This window comes from Moschus berezovskii, chromosome 3 (genome assembly GCF_049115385.1).
Source record: "Moschus berezovskii isolate FMDL1 chromosome 3, NW_MosBer_1.0, whole genome shotgun sequence".
NCBI classification, from domain to species: Eukaryota; Metazoa; Chordata; class Mammalia; order Artiodactyla; family Moschidae; genus Moschus; species Moschus berezovskii.
The window spans coordinates 52,058,746-52,074,183 of record NC_142462.1 but is presented as its reverse complement, the minus strand read 5'-3'; the positions used below and the strand labels follow the sequence as shown (position 1 = coordinate 52,074,183).

General features: G+C 38.7%; 1 protein-coding gene and 1 long non-coding RNA gene across 2 annotated transcripts in view; one reads left to right on the top strand and one right to left on the bottom strand.

Annotated features, from left to right (window-relative positions):
- The window catches only part of FBXL13 (F-box and leucine rich repeat protein 13), a 238,177-nt gene that overhangs the window by 143,496 nt on the left and 79,243 nt on the right, over positions 1–15,438 (top strand). Inside the window, exons 13-15 of the mRNA XM_055420161.2 lie at positions 14,043–14,141; positions 14,694–14,811; positions 14,911–15,073. Coding sequence (XP_055276136.2) covers positions 14,043–14,141; positions 14,694–14,811; positions 14,911–15,073 — 380 coding nt within the window. The remainder of the gene's footprint in view (positions 1–14,042; positions 14,142–14,693; positions 14,812–14,910; positions 15,074–15,438) is intronic.
- LOC148778323 (uncharacterized) overlaps positions 1,946–15,438 on the bottom strand; it is an 84,591-nt gene continuing 71,098 nt past the window's right edge. Inside the window, exon 4 of the long non-coding RNA XR_016036961.1 lies at positions 1,946–3,941. This is a non-coding gene — a long non-coding RNA (uncharacterized LOC148778323). The remainder of the gene's footprint in view (positions 3,942–15,438) is intronic.

Below are 15,438 nucleotides of genomic sequence, written 5' to 3'. Positions count from 1 at the left end.
AGCATATACATATATAAATATACATGTATATATGTGTGTACATTTATATACATACACACACACACATAGACACATATAATGATAGACAATGAAGGCAGATTCTTTACCAAGTGAGCTATCAGGGAAGCCCTAGTCTATCTAATATATGCCCCTAATGAATGAAGAAGTGACTAAAAGGCGTCAGCCAAAATGCTCCAAAGAGATCCACATTAGTTTTCCATGTTCATATCAGAGCTCTCTAAAATGTGAACTTGTTTCTTTCAAAATCTCAAAGAAGAAATATGGGTAGGATTTACAGTTTTAATGGAAAGGACAAATCTATCCTATATGTACATGAAAAAGTGCCAATTAGGAGGGCAGATTACTGGTTATGCTTTTCCTTTACCCTCTGCTCCGTGTGTTACTTCAAGGGTTCGCATGTTGATACTGCCTTTTCCTACAGATTTAATGTCTCTCCAATTGTGTTTAGTAGTGGGTTATGGCATTATATAGAAAGTTAGGCAAAGAATGATCACAGTTGTGATGGTAACGAAGGCTGGGCTGTAGCCAATCTCAGGCTGAAACTCAAACATCCAGAAACCAGTAACCCTGAACATGGAGTGGGAAAAGGATCCAGATGAAGAGGGGGTAGCTGTGGAGGCACCTCCAGAGATGAATGTATTAGCCTAATGGAACAGAGACTGAATAAGCAGAGCAATCTCATTCTCTCTCCCTCATAAGCAGAAGGCACTGGGATGGTGAATGGAGCCCCAAACTAAAGTTAAGAGACCCCCATCTAGCCTTTGCTATGCCACATAAGCACCTGTGCAACCCTGGGCAGTTACTTGATTTTTCTACTTCAGTTCTCTCTTTTGTAGAATGGCTAGGTTAAGCTAGAACTCTGAGATCTTTTTCAGCTTTAGGATTCTGTGTTTCTGTAAGATGACTAACTAAGATAACTAAAGAAGGAGTGTGAGTGGGAAGAAAGAATAATGAATTTTATTTTGGAAAAGCTGAATTTGAGCTTTCTGTGATACATCTAGTTATCAATGATAAGAAACTACTTGAAAGTGGAAGTCCAGTCCTTGCAGCAGAGCTGGGAATGGAGGTACAGATTTGGTAGTTTATCAATAGAGGGTAATTGGAACAGTAAGAGTTATGTGACCAGCTAAGCCAGCTGTGAATAAAGAGATTATGTACCAAAATGAAGTGGTAACAGCTAAATTCAAAATTATAATTTACTTATATTTTACCTTATTCTATATTTTAATGGATAGTATTAATAATTGGTGGGCTTCCCTGGTGACTCAGTGGTAAAAAATTCTGCCTGGACAGAGGACAGAGGAACCTGGCGGGCCACAGTCCATAGGGTTGCGAAACAGTAGGACATGACTTAGCAACTAAACAATAACAATAAAAATTGGTACCATTTGTTGGGTATTGACTATGAACTAGGTGTTGAGGTATGTGCTCTGCATTTATTTTCTCATTTAATATTTATAAATAACTATATGAGGTGTGTATCATTATTCTCATTTTTGAGATGTGGAAACTTAGCACTAGTGTGTTGGTAAACATCTAACACCTGAGAAGGAACAGGCAAATCCCTGAATTACAATGGTTGCTAACTTCCATGGTGTAGATACTCTCACCATGGCCCATTTCAAGCTAACAGAGGTCACTGGACAGTGAGACAGGAAGAAATGTGCACTATGTAACACTGTCATCATACAGATATAATAAACATATATATCTTCAAGAGCATAGATAATGGTAAAGCATAATAGAAAAATAATTATAAAGTCATGAGTTTGGGTGTTTGCTACATTTGTTAATATAGCTTATTTAATTTTAAGTTTATATGTTTTAATTTTTAAGCTGACTGCGTTTAACAACTGGCTTGCATAGTTCCTAAAATTTTAACAACCTGCTTTTGCAAGCTAATATAAGCTATCTCCACTTATAATGATGCCACAACAGGGTAAGTAACTTGCTTATAGTCACACTGAAAATGTCTGGACAAAGATTAGAACCTTGATCCATCTAATTCTGAAGACCAGGCTCTTAACCATTCAGTTCAGTCTCTCAGTTGTGTCCGACCCTGTGCGACCCCATGAACCACAGCATACCAGGTGTCCCTGTCCATCACCAACTCCCGGAGTTTACCCAAACTCATGTCCATTGAGTCGGTGACACCATCCGACCATCTCATTCTCTGTCGTCCCCTTCTCCCATCCTCAATCTTTCCCACCATCAAGATCTTTTCAAATGAGTCAGCTCTTCACATCAGGTGGCCAAAGTATTGGAGTTTCAGCATCAGCATCAGTTCTTCCAAAGAACACCCAGGACTGGTCTCCTTTAGGATGGACTGGTTGGATCTCCTTGCAGTCCAAGGGACTCTCAAGAGTCTTCTCCAACACCACAGTTCAAAAGCATCAATTCTTCTGTGCTCAGCTTTCTTTATAGTCCAACTCTCACATCCATACATGACTAATGGAAAAACAATGGCCTTGACTAGATGGACTGTTGTTGACAAAGTAATGTCTCTGCTTTTAATATGCTGTCTAGGTTGGTCATAACTTTCCTCTCAAGGAATAAGTGTCTTTTAATTTCATGCCTGCAATCACCATCTGCAGTGATTTTGGAGCCCCCCAAAATAAAGTCAGCCACTGTTTCTCCATCTATTTGCCATGAAGTGATGGGACCAGATGCCATGATCTTAGTTTTCTGAATGTTGAGCTTCAAGCCAACTTTTTCACTCTCCTCTTTCACTTTCATCAAGAGGCCCTTTAGTTCTTCTTCACTTTCTGCCATAAAGGTGGTGTCATCTGCATATCTGAGGTTATTGATATTTACCCTGGCAATCTTCATTCCAGCTTGCACTTCATCCAGCCCAGCGTTTCTCATGATGTACTCTGCATATAAGTTAAATAAGCAGGGTGACAATATACAACCTTAACGTACTCCTTTTCCTATTTGGAACCAGTCTGTTGTTCCATGTCCAGTTCCAACTGTTGCTTCCTGACCTGCATACAGGTTTCTCAAGAGGAGGTCAGGTGGTCTGGTATTCCCATCTCTTTCAGAATTTTCCACAGTTTATTGTGATCCACACAGTCAAAGGCTTTGGCATAGTCAATAAAGCAGAAGTAGATGTTTTTCTGGAACGCTCTTGCTTTTTCCATGATCCAGTGGATGCTGGCAATTTGATCTCTGGTTCCTCTGCCTTTCCTAAAACCAGCTTGAACATCTGGAAGTTCACGGTTCACGTATTGCTGAAGCCTGGCTTGGAGAATTTTGAGCATGACTTTACTAGCGTGTGAGATAACTGCAATTGTGCGGTAGTTTGAGCATTCTTTGGCATTGCCTTTCTTTGGGATTGTGATGAAAACTGACCTTTTCCAGTTCTGTAGCCACTGCTGAGTTTTCCAAATTTGCTGACACATTGAGTGCAGCACTTTCACAGCATCGTCTTTTAGGATTTGAAATAGCTCAACTGGAATTCCATCACCTACACTAGCTTTGTTCTTAAGCTTTGATGCTTCCTAAGGCCCACTTGGCTTCACACTCCAGGATGTCTGGCTCTAGGTGAGTGATCACACCATCGTGATTATCTGGGTCCTGAAGATCTTTTTTGTACAGTTTTTCTGTGTATTCTTGCCACCTCTTCTTAACATCTTCTGCTTCTGTTAGGTCCATACCATTTCTGTCCTTTGTTGAGCCATTAGACTATCATTTGTAAAACTATAAAGTGCTATATACTGTATATGATAAAGAAATTATTGCTGCATTTAAATTTTGTATTGGAGAAAACTTAAGTGTCATCACTCAGGAGGGGTTGTAGTGGAAAAGCAGGCATGAATCAGAAAAGTCACAATGCAATTTCTGCTTCTCTTGATCAGGTCGTGAGCCTCAGTTTTCCTGTTAAAGGAATGTTTCGTGTCCTTTCTGAATCACACTTCAACCTGTATTGGGAAAAAACATTGAAGAAATTATGAAAAATGTTACGAATCTTATAGATAAGACTCATATAAATTTAAATGGCTGTCATAATTATTAGTTTGAAGGCAACTTAATACAAACCGCATTGAAATAAAAAACAAAACAAAAGCCTATTGTTTAGTATCCATAGATTAATGTAATCTCTGTAGCCAAAGTATTTAAGGATGTTTATTACATTAAGTAGTAAAAAATAAAACATCTGGCAACAATTTTTAGATCTTGAAGAATCGGATGACAAAATGATGTCTCAGGGGACTCAGATCATATTTCCCCCTCCTGAAAATAGGTTTGAAAAACTTGTAATGCTTTCTGAAAAACTAAACTTTTAGTTTCTTCTCTCTTCCCTATCATAGCAAATGGCTTATACACAGAATTTCATGAACTGCTCATAAAACTCTACTTTAGTTCTTTGGATCTGGGTGAAGCCAGTGGTTAGGACTGTAGCTGTAAAGCCTCCATCTAACTCAATAAATCTAGACAAGGGAGCTCTATGGATCATTGTGTTTTAAGAAGAAAGTATTGCAGCTGTGATTTTCTTTATTTACAAGGCGATAAGCCTCCATTATAGCACAGGGGAAGCTGTAAGTAATTGGCCAGTGGGTGAGGAAGAGAACAACATGGTATACTCCAGACAAGAATGGCAGAGCTCAGGAAGGGTCAGCCCGCTTGTGCAGAGCACAGCTCTCAGTCATTATGCAGTGAGCACACACATGCAAAGTTGGCACCCATGCTTGCCTTCCTGGTATCTGCATGCTTCACTAATCTTGTGTTTTAGTTTTATTTTCCTTACTCACACTGAAAAATGAAAGGTTTTCTTTTTTTTTCATGTTTGGCTGTTCAATGTTTAAATATGGCAATCTTTAACAAAGGCTGATATTGACCATGCCCCCCCCACCCCGACTTTAGAACTACTAATTCTAATTTACATTCTATACACAATTTACTTGACAACTACTTGGCCTATTAACAAGCTGCTGTTGCATCATACTTTGCTCCCAGCACGGTGCTGTACAGGGCCTGATGGATAGATGGGCAGGGATATTACACACGTGCACCGGGAATTACTTACAAGGCAGAAGGCGCACAATGCAAAGGGAGGCTCTGGCTGCTGGTGCTCCGAGAGGCAAGAGAAAGAGAAGCTCTGCCTGAAGCTTCTTCCAGAGCTACCTGGGAGAAGTGCATTAGTGAACACAGAGGCGGAGGTGGCCATGAAGAATATATAGGCTGGAAAGTGCACGCACATGCAAAGAGAGTGGTAGGGATAATAATTAGGCCTCTTGTCCTATCACCACAGAGGACATAATATTTGAAAGCCTGTCAAGCCCTCTTAATACAGACCCTGGAAGTGTTGCTATTTAAGCCTCTGGCACATTTGAATGCAATAAAACAGAATGTGCCATAATGTTTTGGGAGAAATCTTTCTTCCCAACAGTTCATGCCACTTGCTAAGCCAGGCTTCTTTGAGGTTATCAAGAGATTATGAAGGATATGTGGATATGACTGAAGTCATCATGTTACTCATTAGCCATTGGTTATAGTGCTGGTTAGAATGAGAGGAACAGCTGAAAATGGTACAGAAACACAACATGGGCCATGTCTACCTAGATGGGTATTTCTGTCATCGAGGGTTTCACCCTACATATATCTCTTTTTCTGTGTTGTTGAGCTAACTGATTCAGAGACAATCTTGTAAAGAAGGACTGGAAAATGGGAGTTCGGTAAGATGTGATCCTCACTGAGAAGGGATCTGAGCTAGACTGTGTTGCTCAGCACTTTTGGTCTTCTTTTCGTGTGGCTCACTGAGAACTCATTTCCTTCACAGACCACTCTGTCCTGTTGTGCTGAGACCCAGCCAAAGGCAGATGGAGAGAATTTCCCTGTGAGCACCAAGGCTTCTCTGCCCCCATTAGCAGCAGTAGCTGTCTGCTGGGACTTGAGACTGGAACACCACTGGTGTGGCCAACTTCCCCAAGTTCCCAACCAATGGGAGCTTAACCAGAAAATGGCAGTGTGGCAGGGCTCCAGTTGTCCAAACTGAAGCCAAAATTACCTCAAAAGTAAAAAGAGATCCGACCCCAAATTTTATAAGAATCCTGTACAGAAAATGCACAGATATCAGATGTGGCAAAACCCAGTATTTTATCATGGTGAAATAGTTTGCTTTCTCTCTTAGAGAGGAATCTTTAATTTTAGGCTTGTATCCTCATTACTTCAGTGAAGAGAAAGGACAACTAATAGTTGGCTGGCCTAAAAGATTCTGGCAGGAATATTTGACTCATAAAATATTAGCCAAGCATCTTTTTGGATATTCTAAAATAAACTATGTACAGAACTAAGCATTTCATGCCAGGACAAAACTGAAAAGCTTTTCTCAGAGGCCTCCCTGCCCTTCCTCCTTCCTTTCCTGGATACAGTCTTATTGGTTGATAGCACCCAGTTTTTGGCTGCATTACAAGGAACCACTCAGCTGTGGCTGATTTCTGCTATCACTTTTTCCCCCTTGTTCAGGAAATCTTGCCATGAATATGTTTCCAAGACAGCAAGAGAGAAAAAGTTTTTTACTTGTTTTGGGGAAGCCATTATTGGAGATACAAGTGTTAGGGTAATAGACTTGTTGTTGTTATTATTTAGTTGTTAAGCTATATCTGATACTTCTGCAACCCCATGGACTGTAGCCTGTCAGGGTCCTCTATCCATAATATTTCCCAGGCAAGAATACTGGATTGGGTTGCCATTTTCTTCTCCAGGAGATCTTCCTAACACAGGGATTGAACCTGTGTCTCCTGCATTGCAGGCAGATTCTGGTTAGCCACTGGGGAAGCAGGGAAATACACTAGGGCTGAGATAAGGGGAGAAATTTAGAAGTGTTGTGAAAAACAACTGCTCCCATCCCTGGATCTGGAGTTATTCACTATGGGGAGAAATGGTCTCATAGCTTTGGCCCTGCTGTTGACTGTGTGACTTAAGAACATTCGTTCATTAATGCAGCACTTATGGAGTACCCACTCTGTGTGGCACCATGTCCAGCACTGGGGACACACAATGAGGAATAGATAAGGAATCTATTCTCAAATCCTCAAATCACCCAACTTCTCTAAATACCATTTCTTCATACTTATGGTATGAGGGATACAGTAGAATGATCCTTCAAGGTCTTTTACCTCTAGTTCTTGAATCTTTATTTTTCAGTGAGCTCATAATATGCACAGAAGAACAGCAACAGGAAAACTGGTATTCGAAACACATACCAGGTATTATGCTAACTAACCACTTTTATATACATGACTCTGTTTTCTCAAGAATCTCCTAAAATAAGTATTATTATACCCATTTTATAGAAGAGACAACTAAACCTCAGACAGGTTGAACTGCCTTTTGTTATAAGTGAGAAAGAGACAGACTCAAACCCAGCTCTCTGCTGGCTCCAAGCCCAGCATTCTTTCCCTGTCCTCTGTTCTCCAGATTTATAATGTTAATTTATCTCCCCTGGACTTTTCCCTGCGAGTATTTATGGAAAACTTATTCAAGAATCCATGGCAGTACAATATGAAATACCTAATTTTTGTCTTATGGGTCTTCCATTAGTTTTTCCTCCCTCTCTACCAAGCTTTTCTTATTCATCCCAAGGGTGATCTTGCCACTTCATCTAAGCCAAGTGCTCCCACTGCTTTGCCTCTGCTTGTGCTTTACCTTCAACTTTGAATCATTTTCAATCTTGTCTGTAGCCAAATTCTGTACTTTTTCCCAGACTTTGTCTTACTCCTAAATTTAATTCATCCATCCCCTAATAGTTATTCAACACAGTAAGAAGTTTAAAAGAAAAAGAGTATAAGATCATCTCCTTGGGGGATATAAAACATGCACAGATTATAGGAATGTTATATGCTAAAATAGTTATAAACCTGTAAGGACGAGAGAAGAAAGGTAGCAGGATAGGGCTGGAGTCATTGGGACTTGAAGAATAGCTAAGGCTTGATTAGATGAAAAGAGAAAGAGGTGGAGAAAGGTTACAAGGTCAGACAAAGAGCAGACAGGTCCACTGAGTATTGGAGAAGTTGGATGACTTTCTTGCGGGAATGACGAAGTTTGAAGAGCTCTGGAAGCTGGGATGGAACAGTTTTACTGGATGTTATTGTTGAAGAATGTTAATCGGAAGGAGAACCGGATTAAGAATTTGCACATCTGTGTTCTTGCTCTACCAATTTGTAATCTAGAGAAAATCGATCAAGAGATCTAAGTCTCCATTTCTTCATCTCCTAGGGCTACCTCAGTCTATAGAAGTCTCAGCTCTTTAGAACAGCCTCTCTTCTTTTACTGTTCCTGCCTCCAGACATTTTACAGTATGTCTTTTAAGTGTGAGCAGTCAGTTATGAGACCTTTCACATCATAGTATAATCACATATACTCTGTGAGAACTTTCACAGTGCTGAAAAACATGATTGGTCACAAAGCTACACAAGTTAAATAATAAAAATTAAGTTATACAGTCTAAATAATAAAATTCAGGCTATACAAGTTAAATAATACTCATACACAAGCATTAAAAATGGAATTTTTGATTGGGAGTTTGGGATTAGGAGATGCAAATGAGTATACATAGGATGGATAAACAACATGGTCCTGCTGTACAGCACAAGGAACTATATTCAATGCACTGTAATAAATCATAATGGAAAAGAACAAAAAAGAATATATATATCTGAATCACTTTGCTGTACAGCAGAAATTGACCCAACACTGTAAATCAACTATATACTTCACTAAAATATTTTAAAAAATGGAATGTTTCCCCTACCAATTTCAAACTTTAAGTTTAGGACACTCAGTTCAGTTCAGTTGCTCAGTCATATTCTACTCTTTGTGACCCCATGGATTGCAGCACGCCAGGGTTCCCTGCCATCACCAACTCCTGGAGCTTGCTCAAACTCATGTCTGTTGAGTTCGTGATGCCATCCAACCATCGCATCCTCTGTCGTCCCTTTCTCCTCCTGCCTTCAATCTTTCCCAGCATCAGGGTCTTTTCCAGTGAGTCAGTTCTTCGCATCAGGTGGCCAAAATATTGGAGCTTCAGCATCAGTCCTTCCAATGAATATTCAGGACTGATTTCTTTTATGATTGACTAAGTTCCTTAATTAAATATTTAGAATTAAAATTTTAAGACTTGAGACTTTGTGTTTTAACTTGAAAATATGAGGCAAAAATAAGGTCTTAGGGCTCTTTTTTGTTGTGTATGAGTCAAACAGCTAGTGGTGCCAGATGGGGTGGATGATCTCAAAGATGCCGATCTGGATAAAACTGTGGACAGGCAAGCTTAGATGATCAACCAGGACAAAGCAGCAAGAGCAAAAAGAGCATTAACCATGAGTCTAGGAAAAGCCAAAGCCCAAAATATTCAAGGAAGCCGTGATGTTAATTTTATTGTGTCTACTTGAATGGGCCATGGATGCTCAGTTTTTTGGGTAAATATTATTCTAGGTTTGTCCATGAGGATGTTTCTGTATGAGATCAATATTTAAATAGTAGACTGACTAAAGCAGATTACCTTCCTCAACGTAGGTGGATCTTATCTAATCTGTTGAGCGTCTGAATAGAACAAAAAGGCTGAGAGGGAAAATATGCTCTCCATGCCTGACAGTCTTCAAACTAGGACATCAGTCTTTGCCCGTCTTCAAACAATACCTTCAGCTCTCCTGGGTCTTCAGCTTACCAACTGCAGATCCTGGGACATCTTAGCCTCTATTGTTGTTTGAGCCAGTTCCTTATAAGAACTCTATCTAACTACGTATGCATGCTTTTTCTTCCTTCCTCCCTTTCCATCTATTTGTGTGTCTATCTATCTACTCATCTCCTATCTCCAACACTTTGGCCACCTCATGTGAAGAGTTGACTCACTGGAAAAGACTCTGATGCTGGGAGGGATTGGGGGCAGGAGGAGAAGGGGACAGAGAATGAGATGGCTGGATGGCATCACCAACTCGATGGACGTGAGTTTGAGTGAACTCCGGGAGTTGGTGATGGACAGGGAGGCCTGGTGTGCTGCGATTCATGGGGTCGCAGAGTCGGACATGACTGAGCGACTGAACTGAACTGAACTTATATCCTATTGGATCTGTTTTTCTGGGGAACCCAGACTAACACAGTAGCATTAGGATCCACATCATAATGGATGGTTGTGAGGATGACACAGACCAGTTATGTGAAAATATATTGGAGCTGAAGCTCTGATATTTTGGCCACCTGATGCGAAGAGCCAACTCATTGGAAAATACCCCGATGCTAGGAAAGATTGAACATAAAAGGAGAAAAGGGCAGCCGAGGATAAGATGTTGGATAGCATCACCGACTCAATGGACATGAATCTGAGCAAATTCTAGGAGACAGTGAAGGACAGGGAAGCCTGTCATGCTGAAGTTCATGGAATTGCAGAGTTGGACATGTTTGAGTAACTGAACAACAATATGAAAACTGCCTTAAAAAGTACCTGGTAAACAATAAGCGTTACTTAAATGATAGCTATTATGAGCCCTAGTAGGCTCCTAGAGCTAACCACAGCCTCTCATGGAACATTTTGGATCCTATGATCAGAAACTTTTTCTTCCAGTCCATGACTAAGGAGTAGGAGTAAGAGGAATTCAACAAATGTTTTCCTGAGCTTTACCAGGAAGTCTTTGAAATCATCTAACAGGACACTTTTAGGCCAGATATCACCTAGAGGCTTGGCTTTTTAACAAGTTAAAAGGACTATGTCCTGAAGCAGAAGTCTTCAGTAGATACTCATTTTCAGCATACATTAGATTTCTTTAGGTATGTGACTACAAGCCTACTGTGTGAGGAAGAGGACTGAATTTCCTTCTTTCCTTTTATTAATTTTTTTCTGATTACAGAAGAATTATATGCTCATTAAATAAGATTTTTAAAACATAAAAGAAACATAAAAGAAAATAAAAATCATCCATGAGCTCAGCATCCAAAGATAAACAATATTTTGAAATGTTTCTAGTTTTTGGTCTATTTGTCTATGACACATATATTTTTTAAAACAACATTGAGATCATAATATATACAGCTGCTATTCCTCTATCTCCCTTTATACTGTGAAGATGACTTGGTACGAGAGTTCCCCTGATATTTGTTTTTGGAAAGAGTCTTACTTTCCCATTACTGAATCAGAGCATCATCTTATTGCCCATCCATGACCATTTGTTAGGAAATGAAGTCTAAATAACAATGTTATTTTAAGATAATTCATTGGGAAATATATTTGATCTTTTGACCAGTAACTACTTTTGAACACTCTCTACCACTGTTGCTTCTATTAATGTAGATAATGATAGCTGAAAGAAATCAACATACAAAGCTATAGTAATCAAAACAGTGTGGTACTGCCACAGGACAGACATGTAGAATTGAGAGTCCATTAATCTATACTGTTATGGCCAACTGATTTCCAACACAGGTGCCAAGACCATGCAGTTGGGGAAAGAATATTCTCTTCAACAGCTGGTGCTGGACAACTGGATTATCCATGAAAAAATGAAGTAGATTCCCTACCTCATACTATATACAAAAATTAACTGAAAATGGACCAATGACCTAAATATGAACTAAAATGACAACACTTAGAAGAAAACACTGAGAATAAATATACATGATCTTAGATTTGGCAATGGATTATTAGATATGACATCAAAAGCATAAACAACAAAAGAAAAAACTGAGAAAATGGACTTCATCAAAATAAAAACTTGTGTATCAAAGGACATTATTAAAAAGTGAAAAGACAACCTAAAGAATGAACAAAATATTTCCAAGTCATATATCTAAGGCTCTAGAATCCAGCATATACAGGAACTCATAACTCAATAAATGACAAATGACCAATTAAAAAATAGTCAAAGGACGTGAATAGACATTTCCCTAAAGAAGACATTCAAACGACTAATAAGCACATGAAAAGATATCAATTTCATTAGTCATTGGGCTTCGCCGGTAGATCAGCTGGTAAAGAATCTGCCAGCAATGTAGGAGACCCCAGTTCAATTCCTGGGTTGGGAAGACCTGATGGAAAAGGGATAAGCTACTCACTCCAGTATTCTTGGGCTTCCTTGGTGGAATCCCAGATGGTAAAAAATCTGCCTGCAATGCAGATGTCATTCAGTTCAGTTCAGTTCAGTCACTCAGTCGTGTCCGACTCTTTGCGACCCCATGAATCATAGCACACCAGGCCTCCCTGTCCAGCACCAACTCCCGGAGTTCACACAAACTCGTGTCCATCGAGCAGATGTCATTAGCGGGATGCAAATCAAAATTACAATGAAGTACTACTTCAAACTCAGGAAATTTTTTGAAAAAGAAAAATATGAAAAAATAAAAATTAAATTTTGGCAAAGATGTGGAGAAATTAGGACCCTTGTAGATTGCCGGTGAGAATGCAAAATAGTACAGCCACTGTAGAAAGTATTTAGGTGGTTCTTTAAAAAGTTAAAAGTAGAATTACCATATGATCTGGCAATCTCACTCCTAGGTGTATACCCAAAGGAATTTAAAACTGGTATTCAAACAAATAGATGTACATGTATGTTCACAGCAGCACTATTCAAAATATCCAAAAGATCTAAAACAGATAAGTAGATAAACAAAATGTGGTATATCCATAAAATAGAATATTATTCAGCCATAAAAAGGAATAAGGTACTGACACATACCATATTTTGAACTTCAAAAACATCAGGGCAAGTGAAAGAAACTAGACACAAAATGACCACATATTGCATAATTCCACTTGTAAGAAATATTTACAATAGGTAAATCCATAGAGACAGAAAACAGATTAGTGATTGCCAGGGGCTAGGGAAGGTGTGTATAGGGAACAACTTCTTAATAAGTAAAAGGATTTTTTTTAGGGTGATAAATATGTTTTGAAACTACATAGAAGTGACTATACAAAATTATGATTACTTCAGTTCAGTTCAGATCAGTCGCTCAGTCATGTCTGACTCTTTGCGACCCCATGCACCACAGCATGCCAGGCATCCTGTCCATCACCAACTCCCGGAGTCCACCCAAACCCATATCCATTGAGTCGGTGATGCCATCCAACCATCTCATCCTCTGTCGTCCCCTTCTCCTCCTGCCCTCAATCTTTCCCAGCATCAGGATCTTTTCCAATGAGTCAGCTCTTCACATCAGGTGGCCAAAGTATTGGAGTTTCAGCTTTAGCATCAGTCCTTCCAATGAACACCCAGGATTGATCTCCTTTAGAACAGACTGGTTGGATCTCCCTGTAGTCCAAAGGACTCTCAAGAGTCTTCTCCAACACCACAATTCAAAAGCATCAATTTTTCAGCACTCAGCTTTCTTTATAGTTCAACTCTCACAACCATACATGACCACTGGAAAAACCATAGCCTTGACCAGACCTTTGTTGACAAAGTGATGTCTCTGCTTTTTAATATGCTGTCTAGGTTGGTCATAGCTTTCCTTCCAAGGAGTAAGTGTCTTTTAATTTCATGGCTGCAATCAACATTTATAGTGATTTTGCAGCCCCCCAAAATAAAGTCAGCCGCTGTTTCCACTGTTTCCCCATCTATTTGCCATGAAGTGATGGGACCGGATGCCATGATCTTAGTTTTATGAACGTTGAGCTTTAAGCCAACTTTTTCACTCTCCTCTTTCACTTTCATCAAGAGGCTCTTTAGTTATTCTTCATTTTCTGCCATAAGGGTGATGTCGTCTGCATATCGGAGGTTACTGATATTTCTCCTTAGTTAAGAGAATTTAAGTGACTAATTTTATGTTATAGGAATTTTACTTCAATACAAAATAGAATAACAAGTTAAATAGGCTTACCATGGTGATCATTTCACAAAACATACATATAAAAATTAAAATAAATCAAGATTAGAATATGTGTTTCCTTTTTATGTCTGCAAGATGTTATGGTTTCAATTTTAAAACACAGTAAACCAATCATAACACATCTTTGGTTATTACTATGTTTGGGTTTTATTAGAGGTGATGCTAATGGGTTCTCCCATCATTTTCACCAACTTTGTACAATTCAGATTTCAGTCCAAGGCTTCAGGAACATTGCAAACAGCTGCAGTGGGATAATGCATCTGACTATCAATGACATGCCAACTCTGACGGACAACTGTGTAAAAGTAGGTATTTGGAAACTACATTTTCTTCTCAGTCTCATTTGGTAGGCATATTTTCTAGTGGCTTGAATTATTGAAAAATATGAATGGACTTTTCATTGCAGTTGATGTTTATATAATTATGAAATTTATACACACATTTGAACATTTGAATCTTTAAATACCCTAAGAAACTTCATTTCACATTTAGGATATTTTTATTTCAATAATATTGCAATCAAATCTTACAAAATCATATGTAAGCTTAATCATAAACCTTAAGTCTGGTTCTACATGTTAAACTTCTAAATGTTCTGATTTCTTTCAGCATTCCATTGTCTCATGTTTTCCTATCTTTTGTGATATCATTTAGTTGATTCCTATGTATTACTCAAATGTAAGTGTAGTAAAGTATATTGGAAAAAGTAAAAGTTCCCATTTTCTTTGACAATAGGACAACTTAATAGTTAATGTGTCCGTTTTTGAAAAGACTGAGAGAAAAAAATCATCTCATGACTTCTTTGATAAATGTGTTCTATATAATCTGATTTATCTTTTATTTTTTTCCTTCTAAAGGCTTTAGTTGAAAAATGCCATCGTATTTCATCAGTAGTTTTCATTGGTGCACCACATATTTCCGATAGTACTTTCAAAGCTCTTTCTACTTGTGACATCAAAAAAATCCGATTTGAAGGTGTGAGATATTAAAAAGTAGTTTAGCATTAATTTTTACTTTTAATCTTGTGGTGATTCAAATACAATCTTTAACTTTTTCTTTTATTTTTTTAAACAGGAAATAAAAGGATTACTGATGCGTGCTTCAAACTTATAGACAAGAGTTATCCAAATATCAGGCACATTTACATGGTAGACTGCAAGGGAATAACAGATGGTAGCCTCAAATCACTCTCACCTTTGAAGCAACTCACTGTGTTGAATCTGGCAAACTGTGTAAGGTAAACCGTCATTCAGTCAAGAAACACTGATTATCTACAGTGTTCCAAGCTTCCTCAAGATACTCATTGGTTAGTATAGTAAACATGAAAGTCAGGGATCTAAGTAGAGGTAAGTGCAGAGTTCTGTGGTAAAACAAAGGAGGGGCACCCAACCCAGACTAATTATATGTGGGCACAGGGAGATGATCAGGGAATGCTCAGGATATGTGGAATCACAGGCTCTTGTAAGATTAAATGAATTCACTAGAACATTTGTGGGCTCTCACAGCTAGTTCAGTTCATAAGTCCTTTTCCCAAATGGAAAGTTCATAGTGAAGGTTCTCACAGCTAGTTCAGTTCACAGGTCTTTTTCCCAAATGGATTTT